The 18,033-nt window shown below is 38.5% G+C and overlaps 1 protein-coding gene across 1 annotated transcript in view; it reads right to left on the reverse strand.

Moving 5' to 3' along the window:
• Positions 1 to 11,237: 11,237 nt before the first annotated feature.
• The window catches only part of SV2C (synaptic vesicle glycoprotein 2C), an 89,115-nt gene continuing 82,319 nt past the window's right edge, over positions 11,238 to 18,033 (reverse strand). The window contains exon 12 of the mRNA XM_051642048.1: positions 11,238 to 11,446. Coding sequence (XP_051498008.1) covers positions 11,263 to 11,446 — 184 coding nt within the window. The 3' untranslated portion in view covers positions 11,238 to 11,262. The remainder of the gene's footprint in view (positions 11,447 to 18,033) is intronic.

Below are 18,033 nucleotides of genomic sequence, written 5' to 3' on the forward strand. Positions count from 1 at the left end.
GCAGTGTACCCTAGAGCAGTCAGTAGTGTTACACAGATCACAGCTGACAGACCTTTGTGACTGCACAATTCAGCAACTGATATGGTCAGGCTCTATCCTTCTCTCCCTGGAAGTCTCTCCATAGTAATGTTTTTGATGTCTTCCCAAGCTTCGTTGCACAAACAACTTCACCCTGCTATAGGAATACAAAATCATTACTGTAGTTCCAAGCAGACCAGTCATGTTCACTCTGAGACTCAGGAGTAACATGATGCATGCTTTCCATAGAAAGAGTGAATTCACCTGTACACTGTGAAAGTTTATATATGGTGCCACCAGGAAACATGCAGAATGGTATGATTTTACATTTAGTTTAGTATTTTTGGGAAAGTCTATGAGGAACTTTAACCCAATATTTCTTTTCTTTTGCTGCCTATGTAAAGCACTAATAAAAAGTTCCAGAGATGACTAAACAAGATGGGGAATGGTTCAGGGTAGATACGGCTCTCACATCAGCCTAATATATTATGTGCTTTACAGTTGCAATGGATTAAATAGTAATCATAGCCTAGTTGACAAGTTAGTGGAAATTAAAGCATATGGAGGATGCATATGATTTATTTTAACATTTGGTCTATACACAGTGCCCAATACCACAAAATGCCTCCTCCTCTTACATTTGCATCCCCTTTCTCTGGGTACTTGTCTCACACAATATATAGACACACACACACTGCCCTGAATTATCACATTTTTGCTAGGATATATGTGTCAGGTAGGAGTATACACACATATGCTTGCAAAATTATTCCAAGAAATGCAGTCCTACAAGCTGAAGTGTACTCTTCGTGAGATGATGTGCTCCAGCACAATATTCCCTGCTATAGAATGTTTTATAGAGATTAGACAAAGTTTCTAAAAGGCAGCTGTGAAGAATATGGGGAAATCTTCTCCCACTCTCCCGTTTGGACTGTTAGCTTCTTTTCTGCACATTAGAGATTGATTTCTTTCCAGAACAAGACTGGGAGACACATGCATAAATGTTTCATCTCCACATGAGGATGAGAGTAGTGTAGTTATACTACAAATCCCCTTCAAATGCAGGTAGGTGAGAGTGTACATGTAAAGAGATTTAAAATACGGATTAGTACTTCTATTAGTTTTACTTAATAAACACAGCAAGTTTTCTTCCTGTACTGTACCATGAAATAGTCCAGTTGCCAGTAACAAAATCATACATGTCCTTTGCTGTTGGGTTTTGCAGACAGTGTGCTTGCCTGAAAATCCTTTGAATTAACATGTAGCTTAACTTGTCCCTATTGGTGACACAGCTGAAGAGACTCATGTGTTTTGTTTAGCCCATCATCTGTTTGGAATAAACTATTTTTGGAAATCTATTTCCAATCCAGCCACAGAGATGGCAGAATATAAATAACTCAGCAGTTTTTTGTTATTTTAAAGCTACCACATTTGATCTGTTGAAGCTTTTCAGAGGCCCTTAGTAATGAAGAACTAAGACTGTTGCAGTGCTGTTCAAGTTTTTGGGTTTGTATTTTTGTTTTGGTTTGTTTTGGGTTGGTTTGGTTTTGTGTGTGTGTGTTTTGTTTCTTTGTTTGGTTTGGTTTTGTGAAAAACAAGTTCTTGTGGAACTATAGTTTATTGTATAAATTCGCATTGGCCTTTGGGATGTGTGGATCAGCATACCTTGCAGCAGTATGCTCTTCACACAGAGTACAATTAGACCCTTTGGGTGATAACATACCTGTGCACTACGATTATGCAGTGAAAGGCCTTATGTCTATTTTGTGCTATTATGTACCATAAAAATGCATATTCCAGCTGATTAACTAATGAACTTTGTCTCTTGCAACCGTAGCAGCTTTCAGTCTGTCTTTTTTTTAACAGTCATTTACATTTCTTTAACATTATTAGCTTGTTCCATGTTTTGTTTTAATACATGTTCCACTTCTTTTACAGGCACTACAGATGGGATATATAGAAGGCCTCTGTAAAAGAAGTAATTAAGGTAAAACAACTGTTTTCAGCATTCTGTGGGTAGCAAAGAATGGTGTTCTGGCTATTATCACACCTGATATGTATTCATTGCAGAGAACAAACCTTTATTTGAATATAGAGGAGCAAAAAGTGCCCCTTTATTAATCTGATGTACTCTAAATAACTTCGCATTTGTTACACGGATGATAAATATTTGGCAGATAAATTTATAAACATTTCCACATTTTATAGATTTATACTGTACACAGTCATCCTACACAGAGCATGCCCTTTCACAAGTATACAGACAGCTTTCCTCCAGGGACTTAATCAAAACACTTGGTCAAACATTTTGGAAGTTGGCAATCTGACACAGAGGAACATACTGAAAAGATGAGTTCACAATTGTACCAGCTGGACTTAAATGAAAAATTCAGAACTCCAAAAGAGAGAATTTATCAAGGCACACACATGCAATCACATATATACAATAATAATGACTGTAACCTGCTTTACATGAGATCACACACAGCAGTAAAGAAAACAAACAGAGAAAGAAACAGAGAGGTCAGGACCATTGCCAAGATCTTGTTGTAGATTAGCAGATCTGGAAGTAAACACATATAAATGGGAATTCAACTTCAAAGTAGCTCATTACCGTATATACAGTATGTACATGTTTCCTCCATTAAGAAATGGAGACTGTCAGAAATGGTTATGATTTTCTTGACTAACACACCTGGGCTTTTATGCACTACAGACAGTTTGGAAAATTGTATTCCTAGTTGGTTCAGAGCAGCTGGCAATTTGAGTGAAAGTTCAGCAGGAGAAACTGGGAGAAGAAAACAGCTTACAAAAAACTAGGAGAGGATACATATTTTCCTTCTGTTGCTCCTCATTAGAAAATGCTAACAAGTTTTTAAGAAAATCAGCAACCTGACAAAGCAAATCAATTACAGTGAAGGCAAAGAGCTCTACTTTCAGTACCTCATCCTGGATGCTTGACTTCTGTACATATGCCATCACACTGCAAGGGAAACCACCCACTTAAAAAAAAATCTAATTATGTGTAAGTACATTGTTCCATGTATTTTGAGGCCAAGTATGAGACACAATTTAGTTGCCATGATGTTGTGCAGCTGATGGGAATACAGCAATTTTTGGAAAGTTTTAATTGGGATTTTAGATAAAATATTCAACAGCAAATGGCTTAAATATGCTGTCAGTTGATTCATTAGGCTTGCAAAACAAGAGGTGATTAAAAATATTTTTTATTTTTGGGAAATCTTACATTCATATGAAAAAGCCAAGCTATAATTATTATTAAAAATAATAGCTACATAAACACATTTGTCTCACAACAGCAATTCCAGCATGACAGTATATACAATCATGTATTTAATATTTTTGAAGGAGAAAGCTAAGATCGCAATCTTAGTAAATTGTTTCATTGATTTAAACAGGGGTCAGTTTACACACACAGTACTAGTTTCCTAGGTAGGATCCTAAACCACTGGGAAGACAATAAATGCAGCCACTAGCAGCTTGGCACGTGTTTTAAAACTCTTTTTAAATTAGCTGTCTTTCCTACAGCACTAATTATGCTTTCTTTGTATTATGTTCCAAATATCAGTAAAAACTTCAATTTCGATAGTGAAACACTAATTAAATCACTCACCATATCTGTGGCAGGAAGAAACAGGAGAGAACTGTAAGGTTTATCCAAAAAGGTGGGAGGTTATGTGTTTTAAGATTGATCTTCAAATTTTAATATTCTTGTTTTTCTTCTAAACTCTGTGTTTTAATCTATGTTTACAAATTTCCAAACTGAAGATAGTATCATCTCCTGCTACTTTGAATCTGAATGGCAATTACCTACTCTAAACTGCCTATTCATGAAGGCAATTAGAAACTTTATTCTCCAGTCTCACTTTGTGAACATGTTTTACTTTTGGAAAGATCCACTGCTTTCCAAAAGTACCATTATGTGAGCGTTGCCACTCCGTTATCCTCCTGAAGGTTTGTATAGACTGGTTTTCAGTTTATCAAGCCATAGAACACATGGGGGGGGGGGGGGGGAAATGCAGGCTGCTGGGATTTCTTTTTTGTTTATGTTAATCTTAACACAGAGTTGGCTTTCCCATAGCTAGTACACACTGTTAAGCCCCTTGGAAGGAATATGCCCTTCTTCTGTGAATCTCTTAGTTCTGTACCATGTGTGCATGTCTCCCACCAGAGGAAGCACTGAAAAGAGTGGATGTCCTGCAAAGATTGAAGGTAAAATGCAGCAGATGCCAAAGCTTTTGAAAGAGCTCTCTCCACTTTCACTGTTCTGCGTGCATGTGTTGCTATATTCACCTGGGGTTTGCTCAAATTATAGCCACAATTACTTTATACAGCACTCAATACTGTAGAAGATCTTAGTGGATGTTAATAATTAAATGAAAGACACCCTAGTACCAGCTCTGTTTCAGACTGGTCAAAGATCGCTGATAAGAACATCAGCAAACAATTGTTTAGCCATGTTACTAGAACAACAGCAGCTATGTATGCAGAAACAATGAAAAATCTACAACACAGAAAGACACACATTTTCTCACGCATTACATGGAAACTGAGATCCTCATGGAACATTCTGAAGGACTTCTAGTTGAATAAGACAAAACATATAGCTTTTAGGATGTTAGCTGTCTGAGAGTGTTGTGTCTTCTAGTCAGTGAAACGTGACTGGTGCCATTTTATGATGTGCTGCTTCGCTGTTTGGCACAGTGTGACAGGGAGGGAACACTACAAATAGGTCAGATCTAATTTTTCAGACTACTTCAGGAGTTCCCTTACAATGACTAAAAAGCTAGTGGCCAGATAAGATGAAATTTGGCATCCCGACAATTTTGCACATGGGTGAGTAAAAGGTTCTGCACAACAAATGTAGCAGGACATTATTTGTGTTCAAAGCATAATGTGCAATGTAGAAAGTAAGATGTTGAGTAAGTCATTGAGAATGAGAAGAGAATATGGTAAGTCTTAAAGCCACCTGTGCTATAGGAAGGTTGTACATGTGTGTATACTGAAGTACACATATTTGTTTATGTATTCACCTCTAACTGTGTAATACTTCTTTACAATATACAGTATTATATAGCTGCAGGCTAGGATTTAAGGAAAACAGCTGATGGAAATAAAAGTCATTCAAACCTAGGCCCTGAAATCTCTCTCTTCCTGGTTTGCATTTAATTTCATTGCATTTCACTATTTTTTTCCTAACTCTCTCCTTTTGAAGGTTCACTTATTAATGGGGTAAGACGGGCCTATATTAGATTCACAAATTACTTTCATCACAAGCCAGTGGTGGACAGGCATATATCTACAAGGCAGAAATTAAGAGGTAAGAAGACACATATTAAAGGTTAGAACATAGATAGTATTATTAGAGGGAAATGCTGGGTGACAACTCCAGCTCTAGACAACAGAGGAAACTGCAACAACACAGAAGACATCGGACTCTTGCAGAATAATGTGCTTGTGACAAGTTGTGAGTGCTGTCCATTAGCAGCAAGTACCTTGAACTTGCTTTGGTCAGGATTACTGGTGAAAACTGAGTGGCAGGTGGTAGATTTCCAAAATTAGAAAATAGGAAGCTGAGCAAAAAACAGATCCTTAGAACCCAAGAGAAATTAGCTTAGGTGGTTAGCTGTGGAGAGAGTGATGAAAGCCAGTCTGCCAGCAGTTTCTCTCTATCACTTGCAGACTGATGTGTCTAGCTATAGCTCAGAAGTGTGATGGCCACAGTAGGGGCAAGATCTCCACAAATCGCCTCGGTTATGTGACATTAAAATATATACTCATTAATACCCTGGGTGGAAAGGACAATATTTCTGTGTCAGGTCATCCTCATCCAAATAACTTTGTAGTTAAGTAATTTCCAGTCTTTGGTTACTGGACTGTGTACTGGTCAGAAGCGAGCAATGTGTTCTAGACCTTTGCCAAGTAGGGAAGACCGTTTAACCTGGAGAGCAATTACACATTTTATTTTCCCAATTCTTTTCCTAAGTATTTTCCCCTAGTAAATGTAGCTTCTGTGTATGTTGTGGATGGAAACTGCCAATAATTACTGCTTTATTTTTAGTTAGACAGGATGAACACCAAGGGCTAGAAAACATGGCTACACATTACAGGCTAGCATCTTCGGAGATAATTCAACCTACTGCCAAAGAAGAAAAGTAAGTCAATTGGGCTGATTTTGTCTTTTTCCTGTTTCTGACACGTTAAGTCACCGCATCAAAGAAAGGTCTTTAATGTGGATGAAGTTGTGTATAATCACTGCATACATCTAGAGTAGGACTAAATACTGAAGGATCCTTTGCAGGAAGAAGGAGAGTACTCACTATTGCAACAAAAATAAATAAAGCAGATAACAATAATGGATCAAAAATATTTTGCATTATGTGGCTGAAATTATCAACTTTAGAAGAAAGCTAATGTGGCTGATTTCAGCATATAGACTGGTCGTAGATTGGTTGAGGGTAACTGATGTTAAATGAGATCGGTAACTAGCATTATAAATAGGTGCTTTCTATGTAATTCATAGGTTCTGAGCTGAGTTCCAGATTTTCTGGCTAACATGTCTCTGCTAATTCTACCTCACTGTCTGAGCCCTGTCTTACCTCCAAACTGCAGGCAAAAATCTGTCTTTTCATGCTGCGTTTCCTGAACTAGCAGTATTGGAAGGTACTAATTCAGGCAAATACCTAGTATTTTCCAGTGAGTAAGATGAACAAGAAGGCAGGAAATGCAGAGGAAAAACAGCTTCTCAGACATGTTTTCTTCTGGAATATGATTCCTGAACATGTGTTTTCTTTCAAGACTCCAGATGAAGTGGAGCATTTCTGTTTTCACTACTTGTGTCTTTGACCCCCTGAATGTAAGGATCAATATTTTAATATTTTGTTTGAAATTCCAGTTCCATTTCCAGGTTATTAAACAGGAAACATGGCTTGTAGTTTGTATTAGCATGATATCATCTTATTTAGGTCAAGAGGTGCAACTGGATGTAAACATGCTTCTCTAACTAATTAAGATAATTTTAAAACTCACAATGGGGTGGAGAGCTAAAGCCCATCACACAGAGGCTGTCCATATGAAGGGCTGCAGACTATGTTATATTGCTAAGAATAGGAATCAGCAGTTGTGTCTCAAGAGCAGTTATACAAAGACATGGCTCCACAGTGATAGAAAACAAGAACAAAGAATAATACTTACTCCAAATGGAGCTGAGCTATGTACATAGACAAGAAGATTCCCCCATATCTGCACCCATAGTAAGAGAGGGCCAGCAACGGTCATTGTGAGAGGACACCCTCTCCTTGTACTAGTTCAGCCTTCTAGATGTGTAGGGAAATCTAGATAACCTTCCTACTGAATGTTGCTGTAAAGAAGCAAGTGAGAGCAAGAGCAGTGAGTTTGGCTTTCTTTAAAATTGCCCCTCTGGTGAAAAAAGCAATTTGGGATGGAATCAACAGAATGGCATGAAAAGAGAGAAGAGCTTGAGTTAGCAGTCTTACTTTGTCCCGCTTCTCTAAGATGATGAACAAAGAGTAGACTACAGGAGCCATCAGGAAGGAGGGTTAGCACTTTTTCACCTGTACTGGAAGTTTTTTTAGTACACACCTTTGGAAGGGCACTGGCTAAAATCAAGCATAGAGGAAGAAGGCTTCTGGATATATCATTGATTAGCAAACCACTACAGTACTCCAGGAAATTCACTTGCCAAGAGTCTGTACTCAGAAATGAATACAATGCATAACAAATGTTGTAGTGTGTGCTTCTAACCAACAAGATGCTAACATGAATATAACAAACCTTAATTACCTGGCTAAAAAGTAGAAACACAATGAATAAGATGCTTTCTAGAAATGGGAGACTGCTAAGTCAAGTACTACTATCAGACAACCTACAAGGCATAAAACAAATTATTTTTTTTTGCCAATAATGAAAACATGTGGTTTCTTTTGTCAACAGTTTTAAAATTTTTAAGTAGTTGACTATCATCTTTACCATTATTCTAAATGCTGTCTGTCTTCTCTGTCTTCAGGGGCCATTGTACTTTTTGTCATTGCTGTTGTTGGGATGAGTCTTTCAGCTTTACAGGAGAAAAGACCTCCAGACCTTATATCGTTGTTCAGTTTAAACTGAAAGGAGTTTCCAGCTAGTGGTCGGTCAGTTCAGTGGCCGAAACAAAGTAATAAGTAGTTTTTATTAGTTGAGTGATAGCTCTGATACACAAATGTTACAAAATTCAGTTCACTATGGTGTATCAGGGATATAAACAGACCATTAAGGGACTATTCGTGTGAGATATAAGTGAATAGACTTTCTACTGTCCAGTATTTATTACCTGAGATAGTTTTGGAAGCTGCAAAAGAAGACAGATTCCCTAAAGACCAAATAACTTTTTGTTATAATGTAACATTTGTGTCTAGATCTCCATTAAATATTTCTGTTCCAGCCTGTGGATAGTACCTACCTAACCAAGTATTTATGGCTTGAAACAGCATTCACTTCTTTTGTCTTTATGAGATATATCTTTATTGCGCTCATACCCAAGCAACTGATTGCTCGAACAGCTTTGATGGTAGTTTGTGCAATAGTTCATATATGTTGGGCCAGTTAGCTCACCAGACAGGCAGAGTCTAGCTTTAGTTTTTGGTTAATATGTTTGTAACATTTACAGATTATTTCTTTTCCTTTGTTCCTTTACTCCATTTATATTTCCTCCCCTTTCCTAGACACTATTATTCTTTTCCCCTTTTCCTGCCTTAGAACTTTCACTCTAATGCCGGACCATGCAAGGTCCATGTAGTTGGGATTTTTGTTTGTCTTTATGAATTTCTGCTGTTGCTATATTCCACTCCATCCAGACTTAATCACATACTTATGATACAGCCAGGATTTAGAATAAGAACCAGCATTGAATTTAGTATAATTTTACATGTAATAAGATTTTAGTGTGTTAGCCTTGAACAGTATCCCCAAAAAGTTTAAGATTATTTTTCTGTTGCCTATTTCCTCCACAACAGTCAGATGGCATGAAGAGCTGGATCTGGATGTTCTTCAGAATTACATACAGAGATGGACAGAATATACTACTTTTACGTGAACAGTGCATAGCAAGACAATGTAATATTTTACATTCCTGTTGATGTTTGCTCCAAATATGTACAGAGGCTTCAGATTTCAACATAAATTGTGTAGTAGTTACAAGGAGGTGCTTATAGGCTGCTAATGAATGGCACAGAGAGACAGGGCTCAAATACAAATTCTAATTGGAGAGAATAGCCTTGAAATAATATAAAGGCTATCACTAGTGGCCAAAAGCCACAGATGCAAAACTTGGTGACAAATAATTCTTCTTCCCTTACTTTACGATAGTTTACAAATTTAAAAGACATGTTTATGTCAGACTTAAATACAAAATATTAAAGCTAAAAAATCTTGACTGTTTATACCTAAAACTAAACTCACTTCCTAAACTTTGTTTCTTACTGTATCATATTTGAATTATCAACATCAAAAAATGCCCACTAGTTTTCCCTACTCATGCTTTTTTGTCTGTTTGGGGTTTTGTTTGGGTTTGGTTTTGTTTTTAAATTAAGCCACTTTTTCAATTGTTAATGGCAGAAAACCACTCCTTGGACTAACATTTTGGTGCTATGATGAGTAGCAAAGGCATTTGTTAATAACTGAAAAATGTAACTTTCAGAATCAGTAAACTAAAGAGTGAACTTTAAATGTAGTGGATTATCTTCTTATGTGAACTTGAAACTGCAGGTAGCTCATCAGGTAATACAAGTTGTCTTAGCACCACTGAAAGCAATGCCAGTTTCTGACATCAAAGGATCTGCCCCTCTTGTCTGCTAATTTTACAGACGTATTTCTGTTTAATTTTTAACACTAAGGCTTTAAGGAGTTCTCATAGCCTTTTGCAGAGCAGTAGAACTGATGATGACTCTTTACTGTAATCCAGAACAGTCCACAGCATATGGCTTAGAAGAAACACATTTACTACTATTTACTTTCCATCCTTGCACTTAGCTTAATAAAGATGTTGCCACTCCCTGCAGCTTTGGCATGGCTTCTTTCTTAATGGCCCTTCAGAGAGATATTTGAAAGTGTTAAATGGTGAGATATCTCCAGACCTATTAAAAATCAAATGAGAAAATGTTATCTAAACAAGTGTATAAAAGTGAAAGTAATGAAGGTGGTTTTTATTCTTGCTTTTCTTTTGAAATTATTAATTTATTATTTTTTTTAGATTTTTAAATTACTTTATATTATTAAGTTATGGCCTGACTAAAAGTAGTAGGTGGCAATCTGTAGCCACATACTTTTATAATAATTCTGTGACAAAGAAAAATATATTAGAAATGTAAATACCAAACAAACTCTTCTGAAAGCATCTCACTTTTCTTATAGTTCAATGGCCTGATTATCTCTTTTTCATATTTAAAACAAATATTTGCATTGATTTACTCCTGGATTAAGACAAAATCATTTTTTTAAATGGTAAAAAATATTCCAGATGCCACAAGTGTAAATAAAATATTTTTTTCCCTTGAGTATTAGCAGTATAGGCTGAAAGTGCTTATTTTGTTATTCTCTTTGCTGCTCATCCGAATAGCTTTGCATCACCCTGCAGTAGCTGTTGCCTTCTCCTCTGCAAATACAGGGTGTAGTTGGTAACCTTTACTTTATATTGAATCTACCTAAAAAGATTTCCAAAAAAAGAGGCAGTGCCACAAATTTTTATCCCCTAAGCACAGCCACAGAAAGTATTATCAGTACTGATGCAGTCTCTAGAGTTTCCCAATTAATTCTGCATCAATACTGCTAAATCATTGATTTACATGTCTCTATTCTTACAAAAGTTCACAATACCATGGCCAAATTTAGCATCTATTTTTAAATTAGATGCCTGCTTGCATTTTAAAGATCAAATTATCAGTATGATTTTTACCTTCCTGGACATGACACTGAGAGTGTTTTAAGAGGTAGCTTTGCAATTTGAATTTAAGTGGTTTTGAGTAACAATGTATGCAGGCAAGCAAAAGTGAAATTCAAAACTTTCATCCAGAGGTTTCTAAATCTCTGCCACTCCAAGTAACTTTTGAGTTTGATTTCTGACATCTGAGCACTCTACTAAGCACTGAGAATCTGAAGCCTTTGCATCATTAGTCAGGAGAGCTGACAGTTGTATGAAGGAGGAAATAATGAGTAAATGGCTTTTTCCAGTTACATCAACACCTGGGTTCTTGTGTCAGGAAGCCGAAGTCCTACCAGACCTCCACATACTAGAACAGTAGAGGCAAGGAGAATAGGGATTGCTTTGGTGATACCAACAAGGGAACCAAATATTAAGTTTCCGAGTACAGCTGCTGCTTTGCATAGTGCATTCAAAAAGCCAAAGCCTGTCGACCTAGAAGAAAAAAAAAGAAGAAAGTTAAGAAATGGTTGAGAGAGTAAAGCCTTTGAGACTAATCCTCAGTGGGAATGAATCAATATAACCTTGATATCTTAAACAGAGCTTATGCCAACAATGACTCTGTACTTGTCTTTATAATACAAAATCAAAGCTCAGCTGCTACAGCATGTATTGAGGCAAATTCGCTCTGCTGCCTCAGAGACCAAAATGTGAAATGAATGACTGAACAGGTAACTTTACACCTCTACAGCAGAACAAAGTATTTGCAAATGGAATTCATGAACTCTTAAAATGCTGGACTGGGAGACAGGAGATGGGAAATCCTTTGAGAGCTACTGGTTTGGGATTTGGGAACAAAGTCACCAGAATAAAATGATAATCATCTTGGTGTACTGAACAGAAACAGATTTCTTATGGGTGGCATACATGTTCAACCAGTGCTTTTTCAAAAGGCTTATGAGACCTCCAATAATAACGAATGTTTTTTTTCTCTTAAAGCTAAAGAGAACAGAGCCTGAAAAACCCTTGCTTGGTGCAGAAGAGGTATCTGAGAAATTTTGGAGAAAAGGCAATAAATATATTGCCAACAGAAAGTACGACCTGGGCAACTCATGGAGACTTTTGCACTGCAGTGGTGTGATTTTAGCAGTCTGGGTTAAGTATTTTAGATGTTTCATAACTTGCATAAATGTGTTATGCAAACTACCGTAATTTTAATAAATGGTGTTTTGACCATTGACTGTATGATTCAAAGTTGCAGGAATAAATGCGTGCTACTAGAAGTATCCTAACAAAAATATGTGTACAATAGTAGAATCTCTATAATTTCTCATATGTCTTAGAAGCGAAAGAGGGAAGGGCTAAGCAGAGCTCACACTGTGCTTACTATGATAAAATAATAAGAATCAGGGAAACAGAAACTTTTCAGAATAAAATGTTTCTTTTTTTGTTAAAATGAAATACTGCCATTAGAAGGAAAATACTTCCAGTCTAAACAGCAGGGATTAACAAAAATACTCCCAGTCTGAGCAACTAAAAAGAGCCGTAGGCATTGTAGTGAGGTGCATAAGAGGGATAGAAGGCCAGTGCTCAGATGAAGCCTGAATTCCTAGGAAGTAAGTTTGAGACATTTCTGCTGGAGCTCCTAAAGAGCAGAGAATCAACTGAAATAAGGAGATTTTATCCCTGCTGAGAGCAAGGATATAAAATCCCCGTGTTCTTCACAGAACTATTTTTTTAATTTGGGTAACAGCAAACCATGGGATCAAGGGAGAAGGGACCCTCATCCTCAAACAACCACTGGACATGGCCACAGCCCAGAGTGTCACTAGTGTCACTTTCTCTCCTCTTCTGCAAAACTGGATGCTGGATCTCAATGGTGTCAATGAGCCAGGCCCTTTGGTGTCCTACATGCAAGTCATATACTGAGAGAAAGGTAAATGCTTCTGTCTAGTATAGTTGACCAGGACACAGAGGGGTTCAGAACTGTTTGTGCCTTGACTATCTGACATACTGTGCTTCAGAATTATACCAGTCCTGGTATATTGAAGGACCTGCCCCAAAAGAATGGTGAAGGTAGATCTAGTTCCTTCTGGTATATTTCTAAATCATTCTAGTTTGCTCTAATAAACAGAAATTAGAGTAGAAGCTCTAAGAAGCTCTAGCTAATCCACAGAGTCAATTCCAGAATCTGAACAAGATTCAGAAGTGTGCTAAATTGAAGTAATGGTAGTTCAACTGCAAAACTCTTAAATCAGTTAAAAGGATGCTTGCAAAACAGAATTAAGATATGGAACAGACTAGATAATGTACCTTAAAAAATATTTATTTTTTTTCTGTTACTGTTAAATCTTCGTTTGTTCATGGTTGCAGACCAAAGTCAAACTTTTTTGCCTAAATCATTATGGAAGTAAAATCGGAAGAGTTGGTACTTAATTTTCCAGTGTCAGCTCTGTGTATTACATACTTTTTCTGATCCAGGACAAGACATGAGTTAGTCTCTTTTCTGGGTGATTATAGTAATAGTAAATTATTGTTATTTTGGCTATATGTCTCTTGCAGTTGATAGCAGTGTTTCCATCTCTGAACAAATACTTGAGATTTAGCCAAGTAATTATTATCTTTCCTGAAGTAATAATAATTCCTCTTTGTGCAAAACATGACACCCATCCATGTTACTGCATGACAGTAAGTATCAGCAATATCTAAGGAAGGAAAGACAGGTCATTCTGATAGCAGAGCAGAAACCATCTAGAAATACTGTGGGGGGAAAAAAAACAACAACAAAAAAAAAAAAGCAAAAAAAAAGGCAGAAGAGACTCAGATATGCCTTCTGAACATTCAAAGCCCTCGTTTGATTTTTTTTTTTTCCCCCTAAATTTGATTCCACTCCCAGTACTTCCATGTAATATGTACTGCCAAGAGAAGCTAAAAATGCACGTCCTAGAGCTAACAATCTCAAAAGAGATCTCCTGTCCAACACTGCAGACTGCTGAGGGCTCCTTAGAGTACAACGCTGGGAGCAGGTATGGGAACTTCAAGAGTGTTGCTTGTGAAGGCTTCTGACAGAGAAACACTTGCAGCAGCTCCTTGAAAATGCCTTCCTCAGAGAAGAAACACAAAACTTAAAACTTGCTCACTGTAAGAAAGACTTTTGGAGGAATCAGTCCAAAGGAGGAGTGGCAGAGGCAGTGAAGGAAACAGAGAAGAGCCACCCTACTGGATGAAACTTTCAAAGCCTGTGAGAGGAACATCAAATATCTTAACCACAGAAACATAGGTACTACAAGGGCAGATAAAGCGAAGCATCAGAATAGTGTCTGCAGGAGGCTGACTAGCACAGGGAGAAGCTCTTGAGAGGGAAGGAGCTGAAGACTGACACCTCTTCTAAGGCCAACAAGAGTGCAGATAGGAAGGAGGAGCATGAAGACCAAAGACTGTGGTAAAATAGACTTTGTTGCAAACCGGTAGAAAGAGGCTAAAGACAACACAGCTAGCCTGGAACCCAGAGTTCATGCAATAGGTAACAACAGGCTGCAACTATTTTGGACAATTCAGGGGAAGAAGGAGAGGCAAGGAGTCAGAACTGTTCTATTTTCAGCCTAGTTTACACACAGAAAATATTTCTAAAGTAATGGTGGTGACTGGTTGCAATCAGCGTCTGCATGTGTAAAACAGGATTTATTCAGCTGCCAGTACTGATGTAAAGCCAAACATGCCCCTAAATAACAGGGGAAAAAAAAAAAAAAGTCCTCACATGAAGAAAACAGACACTTAGTCATCAACAGCCTCAACATATTCTGAAAGATACCAGAACTCCCCAAGAATATATAGATCTAACGAAAGCAAATTTGTTAAGATACAGACAGGAAATCTTTGGCAAGGCAATAGCACAAAACACATGGGGAAGCTTCAGTTATATTCAGTGTTGGTTTATGCTGCCTTATAAAGGGAAGCTGCTTCACAGATGCTATTTGCTTGTATCAACTACTTACGACAGGGGTCTGAATATAATTTTCTGAGCAACCATCTGCCCTACAACCCCTAACCACTAAACCATCTCCTGAAACACCATGCCAACCCCTCTTTTTAACACCTCCAGGGGAGCCCACCTCCCTGGGCAGCCTGTTCCAATGCCTCACCACTCTTTCTGTGAAAACATTTTTATTAATATCCAATCTAAACCTCTCCTGGCACAACTTGATCCCATTTCCTCTTGTAGCTAGCCACTAGTGAGAAGAGGCCAACACCTACCTCACCACAACCTCCGCTCAGATAGTTGTAGAGAGCAATGAGGTCTCCCCTCAGCCTCTTCTTCTCCAGTCTGAACAGTCCCAGCTCCCTCAGCCTCTCCTCATAAGACCTGTTCTCCAGACCCCTAATCAGCCTAGTTGCCTTTCTCTGCACCCTCTCCAGCACCTCAATGTCTTTCTAATACTCGGATGCCCAAAACTGCACACAGTGCTCAAGGTGCAGCCTCATCAAGGCCGAGTAGAGTGGCAGGATCACCTTCCTGGTCCTGCTGGTCACACTGTTCCTGATGCAGGACAGAACGCTGTTGGCCTTTTAGGTCACCTGGGCACACTGCTGGCTCATGTTCAGCTGTCAGTCAGCATCTCCAGGTCCCTCTCTGCTGGGCAGCCCTCCAGCCACTCCTCCCCAGGCCTTTAGTGCTGGCAGGAGTTGTTGTGGCGCAAGTGCAGTACACAACATTTGGCCTTATTTAATCTCATGCCATTGGCCTTGGCCCATCAGCCAAGCCTGTCCAGACCCCTCTGCAGAGCCTCCCTGCCCTCCAGCAGACTGACACTCCCACATAACTTAGTGTCACCTGCAAACTTCCTGAGGGTGCACTCTATCTCCTCACCCAAGTCATCAATAAAGATGTTAACCAGGAGCAGCCCCTGCACTGGACCCTGGGGAACATCACTCGTGACCGGCCACCAACTGGATTTAACTCCATTCAACACAACTCCTTGGACCCAGCCATCCAACCAGTTTTTTATCCAGCAAAGCGTGTGCACATCCAACCCATGAGGAACCAGCTTCTCTAGGAGAATGCTGTGGGAAACTTTGTCAAAGTCCTGCTAAAGTCAAGATAGACAACATCCACAGCCTTTTCCTCATCCAATAAACATGTCACCTAGCCATAGAAGGAGATGAGGTTAGTCAAACAGTACCTGTCCTTCATTAACCCATGCTAACTGAGCCTGATCACCTGGTTGTTCTGCAAGTACTGCATAATGGTACTCAGGATGATCTGCTCCAACAGCTCCCCTGGTACTGAAGTCAGACTAACAGGCCTGTAATTTCCAGGATCATCCTTCAGTCCCTTCTTATATATGGGGGTTACGTTGGCTGATTTCCAGTCTGCTGGTACCTCCCCAGTCAGCCAGGACTGCTGATAAATGATGGAAAGTGGCCTAGTGAGCACCCCTGCCAGCTCTTTCAACACTCTCGGGTGCATCCCATCCATCTCCATAGATTTCTCCACGTCTACGTGGTGTAGCAGGTCACTGACCCTCTCCTCCTGGATTGTGAGGGGATTGCTCTGCTCCTGGTCCCTGACACCTAGCTTAGGGAGTTGGATTCCCTCAACATAACTGGTCCTGTTACTAAAGACTGATGTAATCTGTGAAGAAGTCATTAAGCACCTCAGCCTTTTCCTCATAACTCATCACCATGTTTCCTCCTGCATCTAATAGGGGTTGGAGGGTCTCCCTGGTCTTTCTTTTGTTGTTGATATATTTATAAAAGCTTTTCTTTTTGTCCTTTACCATGGATCCCAGATTAACTTCTAGCTGGGCTTCGGACCTTCTAATTCCCTCCCTACATAGCCTCACAGCATTTTTGTAGTCCTCATGAGTGGCCTGCCCCTTCCTCCAAAGGCCATAGATTCTCTTTTTCTCCCAGAGCACCAGACAAATCTCCCTGTTCAGCCAGGCTGGACTTCTATGCCACCAGCTCACCTTACAGCAAGTGGGGATGGCCTGCTCCTGTGCCTTCAAGAATTCCTCCTTGAAGAGCCTTGAATTTAGGTCTATTATAAGTATAGGCAGAAGATTACATTATTACAATTTAAAGTAATGTTGTAATATAATTTTTCTTGTATCTGAACAAACTTAAAGTTAATTGTTTGCACTGAAAAACAAGTTCTGCTTTGTAAAATGGGCTTATTAAATTTTTCCAGTTTTAAGGGGTCATTATTAGTCTAATCCCATTAATGTTATCAAATATAAACAACAAAGAGTAGGACAAAGTAAATCCATTTTTATTGTCCTTGGCTATTCCAGTGACACAAATTAACAGTGCGGCAGAATTTAAATCTTTTACTATTTAAGCATTTTTTAGGCATCTTCTTTTGCCTAAAATATGCACATCATTGGCAGGAACAGTAACATTTTTTCAGGCTTAAGTAAAATGTTGTTGCAACCTGTATTTGAAAACCATTGTAATTGTTCAACCTTCTGCCTTCATATCCTTTAATTTTCATACTGTTTTTAAATGTGAATTTGTTCTCTACTAAAAGTCATAACAAAGTCATTAAGCAAACTGCTGAGCTCTAGGAATAGTAAATTCAGACTTGCTGGTTTTAAAACACTTTTCTTAGAATGGTATTTGTGATTAAAATCAGCTAAAATCTTTATTATTTCATGCCTTTATATTTAATTCTACTTAATTCAAGGGAGTAAAAAGAGCCAGGCAGTGAATATGCTGCAATTCTCATATACATAAGAGCATAGTATTTTCTTAAAGCACAAGTACAGTCTCTGCTACACTTTTTCAGGGAATTGCTAGAGTATATGGAAAGTCTGCGTATGATCAAAGATGTGTCAGCTCAGCATCACGAATTAATCAAGCGAAAAAATCCAAAGGCATAGGCTATTATTATATACACTGGTTTCTATTATGTTGATTAGCTACTGGGTGAAGCACTGGCACAAGAATGTCTTGGCTCCAGGACGAATTTTGGAATCCTTATTATTGGACAAGGGAACTAGGTAGCAAGAACCCCTTGTCCAGCTAAAGAATGTCATTAAATCCTTCAGGCACACCAGTAAGATAATGCTGGTTAATCAATT

This window comes from Apus apus, chromosome Z, assembly GCF_020740795.1.
Source record: "Apus apus isolate bApuApu2 chromosome Z, bApuApu2.pri.cur, whole genome shotgun sequence".
Taxonomy (NCBI): domain Eukaryota; kingdom Metazoa; phylum Chordata; class Aves; order Apodiformes; family Apodidae; genus Apus; species Apus apus.